Source organism: Trachemys scripta, chromosome 14 (assembly GCF_013100865.1).
Source record: "Trachemys scripta elegans isolate TJP31775 chromosome 14, CAS_Tse_1.0, whole genome shotgun sequence".
Taxonomy (NCBI): Eukaryota; Metazoa; Chordata; order Testudines; family Emydidae; genus Trachemys; species Trachemys scripta.
Genome location: NC_048311.1, coordinates 24,987,614 through 25,000,059, shown reverse-complemented (window position 1 = coordinate 25,000,059; position 12,446 = coordinate 24,987,614). Strand labels below are relative to the sequence as shown.

The following is a 12,446-nucleotide window of genomic DNA, read 5'->3' as shown; positions in this document are numbered from 1 at the left end:
GGCCATTTTAGTTTGATGAGTACTTCATTTTAAAGCTTGGATGCCTTCAAATGTACTTTATACATATTGCAATGCTTTCACATTGCCTTGATTGATACAATTGACTGGTAACCGATCTAAGGGAGTCTCATGTCAAAATTGATTTCCTTCAGCAGAGCTAACTGGGGGAAGCTTCCCCAGCCCAATCTGCAGAGTGTCTGTTTCTAATTAGCATTATTAGTCCATTACTTTCATAAACACTAAGGTCTAGTACACCAAAAAATCAAGAAAACCAGGAATCCTATGTGTCATTTTCCTAATGGGCTATAAAATCCCTAAAATAGCAGTTAGTGTTGATCATATAAACATGTTACAAATTCTCTCCTGCAACTCCTTTTCAAGTCCATGTGTTTACCTGATGGACCTGAATGACTTGGCTTGGTCTGCGCTACAAAGTTAGGTCAACGTAAGCTGCCTAGTTGCATGTGCCTACGTTTAAATTTTGTGTCTGGCCAATGTAAGCACCCTGTTACACTGTCTTCTCAAACAGCGCTGAACTATGCTCAATGTACTGAGAGCCGTGCAGTGTCCGTGTAGATACTGTGTGACTTACGTCAACTCTAACAGTCCGCCAGCAACTGTCCCGCGATGCCTGACGCTGACGGCTCTGGTCACAATTGTGAACTCTGCTTCCCAAGGGTCGGCAGAGAGTGGAAGCCACCCCCACCCCCGCTTAAAAAACCCTTCACCATTTTGTAATACTTTTTCCTGATTGCCCAGCTTGGTGAACACAGCTAGCAGCTTCCCCTTGGGTGCAACTGACCACGCCGTTTACACACTCTAGATGCGCTGCTGCCTGGAGTAGATGGGAGGTAATGGATTTCCTGGGCCCATGGGGGGCAGGGAGGGGAGAGGCTGTGCAAGCACAGTTATACGGCAGGCATAGAAACATCGACGTCTGCAAGCAGATTGCATAGGGGATGTGGGCGAAGGGGAACAACAGGGATCAGCAACAGAGCTGCATTACAGTGAAGGAACTACGGCAGGCATGCTGCGAGGCTAGCAGTCGATCCAGTGCTGAGCCACAGACATGCTGCTTTTAAAACGACATGCATGCCATACTTTGCGGACACCCCACCAGCACCCCACAGAGCACTGTGGGTACCTCCAAGGAACTGGACACACAGACCTCTGCATGAACAGCCAGGAGGAGGAGGCGGATACATAACCTGTGACTGAGGAGTCCAGCCATGCTGAAAGCCAGGACCTGTTTGAGACTCCTCCACAGTCCAGGCCGTCAAGCACAGGGGAGCCTGCTGCAAGATAAATGTGTGTATGCATTTCCCATTACAATCTTTAAAAGTACTGATGGTGCCTGACCCCAATGTAGCAAGGTCCATCTATTGACTTATTATTTTCCTCATACTAGAAGAAGTAGTGGTACAACAAAAAGAGGTGGAGTGATCTGCTTTTCATTCCCCACTAGAGATAGGCAGAGGGTAGGGGACCCGTGGAGCAGTTTGTTTACGTACACATGGATGTCCTTGAATCGTCCTGAAAGATCTCAACGACACTTCCATGGAGCTGCTCTGCAATCCTCTCCTACAGGTTTCTGGGGATGACTGCCTTATTTCTTCCTCTGTGGTAGGACACAGTCCCACTCCACTCTGCGATGACTTTGGCAGACATCATTGCAGTTGACAGCTAGCAACATAGAGGCTTGGGTGGTTTCAGGTCACCAGCCACAACTGTGCTCTCTATGCCTTTTCGTTACCCTCAGAGGACAGTTCAGCTAAAATCACCACTGCCTGTAGAAAATAGTGCCCGTAGTCACTGCCATTGCCCTATACTTGTATTGTTTCATGCAACCAAACAATTCCCTCCTCATTTCTCTTCCCTCTGGCCGCCCATGCTCACGATGGCTGGAATTGGAGCGTGGAGCTGTGCCCGAGCAGTGTCAATAAGCGTGTCTTGTTTAAAACCTGAGGGCAGCAAGGGAAGGGAGTTCTGAAACAAAACGTACACTTTCCATTTTGACTATTACAATGACACCTCTGTGTGTGTTAGCTGTAGCTCCTGCCATTGTGGCCTTCAGGGGTCCCCCTCCACACCTGTGGAATGCTTGAGCTAGATAAGGAAGAGAAAGAAGAGACTCCATGGAGAAGGAAAGGGTGGGCTGGAGATAGGCCCATCAGGAAAAGGAGAGGCAGATGCACCAGGGCATAATGAGGCTTCTTCAGCACAAAACACAGATCCTGCAACCCCTCTGGGGGGCCTGCAGGATCAACAAGCCTGGACTTGCCTCCCTTTGCAGTCAATGGGAGGTGCTAAAATGAAATTCTTGTACACCCCTCCCCCCCCCATGCTCTCCAATGTTCCACATGGCATCAGGGCTGCATCCCTACCCCTGCCACTCCACACTGGGAGACAGTAAGGACAACCACAGCTTCACATCCTGACCTGAGGGAGCCATGATTGTTGTCTGTGTAGCTGAAATGGACCTGAATGTTCTTTCCCTGTGTTTGTTTTTGAAATAAATTAAAAGGAACTAATTATTTGAGGGGTTTTTTTTAATTGCATATAATTTCTATGCACTGGCTTTGGTACCCAATAAAATCTATTTTTGAGAACATAATGTATCTTTTATTTCACAACATAATGCCTAGCACAACTGAAAGCACCCACTGTTAGTTATTGTACAGGGCAACAGAACTCGTGGGATCAGTGACAAACACCATAATAATTATAAAGGTACAACAAGCACCGCAAAATTGAACACTTGAATAACATCAGCCCCTCATGGTGAATTTTCCAACTCCAAAATGATTTCCCATGTATCAGCAGCAATCCAACATTGCAGGCTTCCCCAGTGTGATTGTCATTCAGTTCTCAACTGACCGTGCAGCTTTCATTCTGGTGTCCCTGTGCTGGAAGGCTGGGGTAAGCTCGGCCCACAGATCCAGGAATGTGGCCTTTCACAACTCAAAAGTTCTGCAGCCTCTACTTGTCATCCCAAACCTGCTTTATGATTCAATCCTACTTGTTTCTCAGGTCCAGAAGCCACACTAAACCATCTGTAGCTGCTTCATGAACACCACTAGCAACCTTGAATTGGTTTTTGCTAAGTCCCACAGCAAGCTGTACTCCATGAAATTATCACGTTGTTGGCAGCTATGGTTCTTTTTGTGGCTCTGCCAACACCAGAGGATCGTGCGTTTGTGTTTGCAATGCTCATGACAGTAGTGCAGAGCTATGTGCACTCCCTGCTTCTGTCAGAGATGGTGGACAGTGACTAGTACTGCATGGGTTTGTGGGGCTTTTACAAAAGGCACAAATGTTATGGGATAGAAATGGCATAATAGGATGGAGAAAGTTGCATGATCAGAACTTGACCCTTCACTCCCAGACCCCCTTACGTCACTCATTTCTGCCCAACCACACAGTGCCTGAATTTCCCAAAAGAGGCCGCACAATGGCAAGTTGCACACTGGGATATCCGCCCGTGCTGCACCACATTGTGCATCAACACCAGCACTCCTGGTGAGTATGTGCACTGCTGGTGCAAGGAACTCAGTAGGCACATGCACAAGCCATATCTTAACTGCAGTGGCTTTACACTGGCGTAGCTTGCATCAACCAAAGTTCTGTAGCGTAGACATGCCCTCGGTGTATGACTTCTGTGCTCCGCAGTTAAAAAATAACCTTAACACAAGATACCGTGTGTGTGTGTGTGCGTGCGCGCGTGCCTAAGCAGAGCCCCAGTGTCCTATCCTGGAAACTGTTTGTTTTACAATCTTAACTATATTGGCTCTAATAATAAAAGAACTACTATAAGAACAGTATATCTTTGTTTTCCAGTGTAAGACTCTTGAACAGTATTTATGGATTCTCTTGGTGTAACAGATAACTAAAACTAACTGGGTTTTCTTGTAAGCTATTACTGTGCATTCCTTGGTGGTGTGTTTTGTTTTTTTTCCCCCTGCCCCTCTCCCCCCCATCTGCCTGGCATATTCATTGTTTTTATTTATATTTTGAGGTCTATTTGTTCAGCTTAAGGCTATGTCTACACTGCACTTTTGTCAGTAAAACTTTTGTGGGTCATTGGTGTGGGGGGGAAAAAAACACGCCCCTGACTGACAAGTTTTGCCGACAAAGTGCCAGTATGGACAGGTGGACAGCGCTATGTTGGCGGGAGATGGTGTCCTGCTGATAAAGCTACCATCCCTCGTTGGGGACTTATTTTATCGGCAGGAGTGAGCGGGTAGTGTGCTGTAAGGTGCCCGGTGTAGATATAGCCTAGGAAAGTTTCTCCTAAGTGTAAATTTGAAGATTCAAACCTCCCGACCCTCACTTTTGAACATACGACTTAGTCTGAATACAGCATATAAATTTTTCATGTATTCTCCCTCTTTCAATCTGAATCCCTCTTGTCACTACAGTACCTTTTTTCTTTTTTTCTTAAGTGGCACATTTTCCTGCTAACCCAATATTCGAGATAACCAGTATCATCATCACTGCAACATTCATGATTTTAGGGAACAAAAAGCAGCAGCATTCCCACAGGAGAAACAGCGCAATCTTGTGCGTGATGTTCCCAGTCCCAATTGACTTAAGGAACAAGCATCTCAAGGTCACCTTTAGCATGGCATATCGGGTCAGGAAATCAATTCTTCTATCTGTCTCGGTGCTACAGTATAGCTTTTAACTTTTACATACAGGAATAGTTGTCTGAGCTGATCTTTCACAGTAGATGTCAAAACCATATGTTCGTTTTTGATGAGTACGTAATCTTTAAAAGTAACCTTTTCTCTCATTGGCCCAGTTTCTGCCTACACTGAACCAAAATAAATAGCAGAACTTTCTCAACACATAATGAAACTTGCGACATGGCAACAAACTCTCCATTCAAGATTGGATAATTATGAGCACTTCCCAGGGGCAAAAAAAAGCCATATGTGCCATAATAAAATTGCTGTAGAGCATTGGCCTGTCTTGAATGACCACTTAAGGGACCAACAAACTAGTTGTTTAAGAAATGCAGTCTGTAAATGTGGAGCATACCTGTACTTGGTACAATTATAGATGCTTGTGGATACAAGACAGAAGGTTGCCCAGTAAGGAAGTGTCCACATTTCACTGCACTTTGGGAGTTGGAGGAGATTCTTGTCATGAAGGGAAGTGGCTGACCTGCGTACGATATAAAAACATTAAATCTAGATACTAGATAAACTAGACTCTCTTCCAGTCAATTCCTCCTTATAAACAAAATTATACTAGTTGCTGTAACTTGCCTAGTGCTCCTAAGGCACTAGTCTTGTGTTGTAGAAAAATTATTTCACCATTTTCTTAAATTCGCTTTACACTAACATTTGGTTTGTGTATTTCTTGGAGTATTTTTTTTTTTGTTTGATAACTGTAAGGAAATACACCAGACCCTTGCTAGAACGTGGGATTTGAGACCATGTTATAGTAGAGACTGCGTTAAAATGAATTGTAATTAAATAAATTAATTGAATTTGGGATCCATGGGCACAATCGCGTTATATGCAAATTCATGCTATATAGACGCGTGTTCTAGTGAGGGTCCGGTGTACTTGTAAATGTTGGTCTTCTTGGAAATCTAGAATGGGAGTCAGTGTGACCTAGCAATTCTTGTGGTGACACTGAGGTATCCACTTTTTTCACAAAGGAGGTATGGGGGTGTCACACCTAAAGCTGATAGGTGATGCAGTGCTTTGAAATCCTCCCATTAAAGGCACAGTAGAAGTGCAAATTTTTCGAACCTTTCCAAGATCCAAAGCAGAGCTCTAATGTTTATTATCCCCAAACTCATTTGTTTTCCTTGATGTTTAAACAAAGCATTTGTAGACAAATTAGGATCTCTGTCACTATATGGATGAGCCCCTCCCTAAAAACACAATCCTGTGAGACAATCATCTATGGTAGAAAAAGGGTAGGGCTCAGTTCCCATTTAGTAGCTCAGTAATGCTGCTCTTCCAATAAGATTCTTGCTAAAGAGCTCTGAAATTCTCTACTGTGCTGTCAATGTGTCCACCACGTGGAAACATTCAAACAAGCTTCTAGAATCTTGTCTAAAGAAACAGACTCCATGTGTGTGAAGATCTCCAAACTCGGAGGCCAGTTCTACAACAGGGCTTTTAGCCAGTGTAATTATGTTGGTTAGGGGTGTTATTCTTTACAACACATTTATACTGGCAGAAAGCATTAGTATAGATGCAGTTTATACCAGCAAAAAAGTTCTTTGCTGCTATAGTTGATTTCATTTGGGGAAACTAGTATAAGCTATCCGGACAAAAGAACTCTTTTCCTGCTATAAGCTGTCTACCCACTGGTATAAGCAATACCAGTCTAGTCTCCACTAGTTTATGGTATACCAGCCAACTCTCTTGGAGATGGGGGCCTTAGTGAAAGTCTGTATCTAACCCAGTCCCATTAAAGTCATTTAAGTTCATCCAGTCTTTAGAGGATCTGGTAATGCATTCACCCAATGCGGGCAGGGGACTGGACTCGATGACCTCTCGAGGTCCCTTCCAGTCCTAGAATCTATGAATCTATCTCCTGTGCAGATGATTTTCTTTATTTTCACTGAGTTATAAAACTATAATTTAATTTAAACTTGTACTGTGGTATCCCATTAACCATCTTAAACTCTTGTAAATCACGAATAGCTCAAAACAACTGAAGTAGTTAACATTCCAAATCCTGAAATAAGCAAAGCTTTAAAGTTAACTCTCAAGATATAATTATTCCTTTTGTTTCTACATATAATAAGGCCTCAAAGGTACCACTGTGGTCTATGGAGAAATTTTGTAAAATCATCCCAGATGTAATCAATGGAAAGATGTCTCCTGTGGTTTTGAATCCACTTAACTGTGCAGGAGCAATCTAATCCTGAACACGAGGCTAACCTAACAGATGCTTTATTTTTAACTATTTCCCCAACGTGGAAACAAAACTGAGTGAACTGTTGGGCTCCCTCTAGCCAACGTTCAGATAATCTTTAACAGTTGTTGAATAAATAAAGATAGGCAACCAGGCATTAATTCCATTTTCCAAATGTCCTGGAAATCTGTTTACCTCTGATTGCAATCCTACAGTTGTTCTAGAGACTAAGAACAGGTGTAAGTCTGCTAAATTCCTCATTGATTTAGGAGTTAGTATAGTTCACTGCAATTAGGCATAAATGTTCAGTATTCTCTGGTGTGTGAATAATCATTACATTTTGTTCTGCCTCTATAGGGAACTCAGAAAATGCAACTTTATGTAGAGATTGTATTTGTTAGTGGACCAGTTTAGAAGGGGAGTTTTATTTTGATATCCTGCTCAATTTATCAATCTTTGCAGGATTCCTTATTTATCAGTTTAGTATACATGAATAAAAAGCATTGGCACCCAGAGTTTCAATGTTAACTTGCACTGATTGTCATTATGAATAGATCAAAATATTTGTCACTATTTTCTATTTCACAAATAGGACTCTATATTTGGTCAAAAGAACTAGCTTCCAAATGCCACAACTTCAGCTGCTAAGGTTGGCCTGGTCTGACGTCACAGCACAGTAAATGGATGGTATTAAAATAGGACTCTTGACTTAAGAAAAACAAAGTGCTTGCATTATAAACAGGACTTGCATTATGAAGCAGTTTTGAGCTCTGAACATATAAGTACCCATTGGGAAGTCAGGGGCCTGTGCATTCATGATTCTGTTCCCTGCTGGGTACCAGTGAAAGCCTGAGAAACCCATTTGGGTGTTACTGGTTATTGGTACAAAATGATCTACTTGGAATAATTATTACTAACTATTGTTTTGTATTACTGTAGTGCCTAGGGGCCCCATACCAGAACCCCACTGTGCTAGGCACTGAACAAAAAGAGGATCCCCGTCCCAAGGGACTTAGTATAAGTTTAAGACGAGATGGATATAGACCGACGGGAGAGTAAGTTAGTAGGACATTTCTTCTTGAACATTAAATTTCCCTATTTGTGTATAGCTTTAAAAAAAGGTTTTAAAATGATACAGGGAATATTTGCATATTGGTTCTGGTCTTGTTGCCTGTGTCTGCAGTTTTATGTGACACAGGGTTTTTCCAGCTGCTCTCAGAAGAGTATAGCTCAGGGATCGGCAACATTTGGCACACGGCTTGCCAGGGTAAGCACTGTGGCAGGCCGGGCCAGTTTATTTACCTGCTGAAGTGGCAGGTTCGGCCGATCACGGCCCCCCACTGCCCGCGGTTCACCATCCCGGGCCAATGGGGGCGGCGGCAAGCCGCAGCCAGCACATCCCTCTCCCGCGCCACTTCTCGCCGCCCCCATTGGCTCAGGACGGCGAACCGGGGCCAATGGGGGCCGTGATCGGCCGAACCTGCCGCGTCAGCAGATAAATAAACTGGCCCGGCCCGCCAGTGTGCTTACCCTGGCAAGCCACGAGCCAAACATTGCCAACCCCCTGGTATAGCTTATGCTGGCAAGTTTTTTCTAACATTCTCTTACGTTTCCTCAATTGATTCTATTCACAAGCCTCTTGTGACTGACTCTTGGTTCAAGAAGAATTAAAATGCATTATTTATTTTAGATGTATACTCACATCCACTTCAAAAGGACCACCTATTCTTGCTCTATGCAATCCTTCAATTTCTAAATAAACAATAGGATATTTGCCATAACTTGCTGAAATGTGATCTAGATGTATGTTTGACTTTGAAACCATTGTGATCTGAATGCAGTCCTAAGCAGGCAGAAGATGGAGTATAGTCTTAAAGGAAAAGTCTTTAGAAATTGGTTCATTGGTCTTATTAGGATACCTATATAGAGCTCTAGCTCTATAAAAATACTACTCACTTTTGGTATTCAAAACTATGTGTACATTTATAATATAATTTTTTTTTACTTTTAAAATAATGCATTTCATTCTAGATCTAGCAAAATATTACTTGCTTGGTACTGAAACATGTAATGCAGCATGGAAGGGCAAGTTGAACATTTCAGTTATCTGGACTGTCTAAAAATATGGCAATTTATACCATTTATTAAACAGCTGCTGGGAATGATTTATTTTAGTGTCCTGATGCTACATTTTGCTTAGAAGTTAAACTGGAAAAAATATGGGGAAACCTTTTTCATCAGAACCAGATGAACAGTAGTTCATGATCAGCGAGAACTTTGATATCCCCTTTGGCTTTCACTTTTCTGAAGCTACTACTGAAGTAACATGCTCTATGAGCAAGACCGGCTCCAGGGTTTTGGCCGCCCCAAGCAGCCAAACAAACAAACAAAAAACCGCGATCGCAATCTGCAGCAGCAAGTCGGCGGGAGGTCCTTCACTCCGAGCAGGAGTGAGGGACCGTCTGCCGAATTGCCGCCGAACAGCTGGATGTGCCACCCCTCTCCGGAGTGGCCGCCCCAAGCACCTGCTTGGTAAGCTGGTGCCTGGAGCCGGCCCTGTCTATGGGAAAGGTTGGGAGAGTTCAGCCATGCTCCCTCTCCTCTGAATCTAATCTTAATTTGGAATAAACCCCATTTTCCTCCAGGATCTTCTGAATACTATGGGTCCATATGGCCTGGGGAAGAGACTGTAGTGAAACAGTCATTCAAAAAAGAAAAACATGTCTTAGACTTGGATGACAGACCCAAAGTCTTGACCTTAGCTAAAAACACTAGGTTAAAAGACTAGGCACACTCAAGAGGCAATTGTTGAGGCCCCTTAGAGGAACAGAAACACCAGTATCTCAGCTGTCATGATCCAAAGGATTAGTCTCCTGTATCTACATAGAACTAGAGAAAACTGTTACAACTTTAGATAAAAGAAATCTTGGTCCTAGGATTACTCCTATTTTAACATGTATTCCCTTGAGTCCTGGCCATTCCTCAGAGCTGCCACCTCGTGTATGTTTAAAGAAAACAGAACAAGCCATGGAAAAAACTAAGTGTCTTCCATGTCTAGGGGATTGGTCTTCTATACACTGGGACACAGAAAAAAATATTTAATGAATTTCTTCATTAGGTCAGCTTTCAATTGTATATTATACCTTCGAGATTGTTTAAAATATCTGTAAGAAAAACATCGCTTTGCTTATATTTTTAACATGTTAACAGATTTAAGTTAGATGCTACTGTGTGTGGTGGTGTGTTAACTTTTCTAAAAGTATTCCGTGATTATCTGAACAGGTTCATGAACCACCCAGCTCCAGCAAACAGCCGCTACAAACCCACTTGCTATGAACATGCTGCTAACTGTTATACACACGCAGTAAGTAAATTCATTATTTTACCAGTTCTTTCAGTGAAACCCTTTATGGTATTGGAATCCTAAATTTCTTTCAACTTTGAATTCTTAAATATATTTGTTTGCAACTTCTAAAAATCAATCTGATGGCATACTATTACTAGAAAGTAGCAGTAAATACAAGCAGTGATCATAAGCACATGTTCCGGGAGCGCAGAAGGATCCAAGGAGTCATATTTTGGAAAAATCCTGCAGGTTAAAGGTTTTGACCCATCTATTTTCATTCTGCCCAATCAAAGGGTGACTAAAGCATCATGAAAATGGATCTCTATAGCTAACGATTACTATAATCCTTTTAGACGGATTATTTTTCAGTACAGGAAGAACAAGGAAGATTTAACAGTTTAAAAACTTTTGAGCCTTTAAATACAAGGCTGCGGATAAAAATAGAACTGAACAGTTTTGCTATGATAAATCTTCTCTTTCTAAATTGCTTAGAGAGAAGTCTAGACATTTTTTAAAGACACTAACAATTAAGGTGAGTGTAAACTCTAAGTATCTAAATATAAATATCCACATGTTCCCCTGGACAAAACATTTTTGAGTGACTAGTTTATTTGCCCAAAAATGCAGTCTCAGGTCAACTAAAACTATTTGTGAATTTGACCCTGATTTGGCAAATAGTTTTGGCAAAAAATAAAATAAATGTTCAGGCTAGATTTAGCAGGGAACTTGATTGCTGTTCAGCCTGGTGGTGGAATGCCTTTTGATCCTCTAGCCCAGTGGTTAGCACACTCATCTGGGATGTGGGAGGCCCAGGTTCAAATCCATTCACTCTTTGATTTGGAGCAGGGATTTGAATTTGGATCTGCCACTCCTACAGTTGAGTGCACTAACTGTGAGATGCAGGAAGGGCAGCTAGCGGATGAATGTAGCGACACTCAAGACTGTTCTTTTTGTAGCTGCAGGAACAGGAAAGAAACCGTGCGTATGAGTGAAGTTGGGAGACGTTTACAGTTAAGTTGCTGTAAACTCCATTTGATATGGGAGTGGAGGGGTCAATCCGAAATTATCCAAAATACATATAGTAAACTAAAACTAGCAAAATGTAAACAACTTGTCTTTGCAACAATTTTAAAAGTCCCTTCCCACTTGCTCTTCTTTCTGTATTTCAAAATATGAGTCATGGTCTATATGCCCCAATGCTGCATCATGCAGCAGGGAGCAAAGGACTGCAAGTATTCCCAGAAGGGAGCAGTGGAGAGCTTGTCAGCTCCTTGGAGGAGGCTCCTCAAAGGTACAGATTGTGAAAGAGCTGATGGAGAGAGGGCCCTGTTTCTCTCCAGCCAATGTTAGAGAGTACAGAGGGAAACCATGTGGCATGGCCAATGATCATCCTATACTGCCAGTGGAGAAGTCCTCTCTGAAAGCCATGTACCGGGACAGGCAATCGAACTGAATGCCTCAAGATCTTCAGTGTTGAGTCTGGGACTGCTGCATGCCTCCCTGTGAATACTCGGGTTCCACATGGTGCTACCTGCTTTACATAGTCTTTCCACTTGTCTCCATACACAGAGCAAGAATTGGGGTTTTGCACACTTTTGCCTTTCCTGTGGAAAACTTATGCAAGAGAATAACTTTACATTGTGTTGCAGTGGCCTGTGCAACAAAAAGAGTAGTAACGTAACGCACAACTTGCCTTAACTTTGTGCATAAGCCAAAGCGATCTAACTGGTGTAGCTACTATTCAAAGACCAAAATGGTGCTACGTAAACAGTGTGAAATGTGGAACAAGTTGAGGCAAAGTCGTGTCTATACCACCCTAGTAAACTGAGAAAATTGATGGGAAGTTTATACTGGTCTGCTATTGTGTGACAGCAAAAAGCACGTTGGTGTTGCAATATATGAGTGTTCAGTGGTTGCGTTACATATAAGTTCTGTGGGTTTCATTTTGTGCTGCAAGAAGCTTATTAGAATTGTGTGGAGGATGCAATTATGTTTCACGAAGGATTTCTAGTGGTGGTTTTTTTGTTCTTGTTTTTTTTAATTTGGCTTCATTCCAAATTTAAACAAAAACTGAAAAATTTTGAAGCTGTAAGACAGAAACTTCTACAAAAATTGTTTCAGGTCAGTTGAAACGTCATTTTGTTTCAACAAAATTGAAACATTTCATTTTGATTGTGACCGTCTTATTTTGCATTCTTATGAGAGATGGTACAAATTT

The 12,446-nt window shown here is 42.3% G+C and overlaps 1 protein-coding gene across 5 annotated transcripts in view; it reads left to right on the top strand.

The window, feature by feature from the left end:
• The window catches only part of MMD (monocyte to macrophage differentiation associated), a 68,817-nt gene that overhangs the window by 44,604 nt on the left and 11,767 nt on the right, over positions 1–12,446 (top strand). For 4 of the 5 annotated variants that reach the window (XM_034789653.1, XM_034789651.1, XM_034789652.1 and 1 more), the window contains exon 2: positions 10,165–10,246. In XM_034789653.1, coding sequence (XP_034645544.1) covers positions 10,169–10,246 — 78 coding nt within the window. In that variant the 5' untranslated portion in view covers positions 10,165–10,168. Of the gene's footprint in view, positions 1–7,821; positions 7,938–10,164; positions 10,247–12,446 lie in introns of all 5 variants that reach the window. The other variant, XM_034789650.1, reaches the window with a different exon arrangement.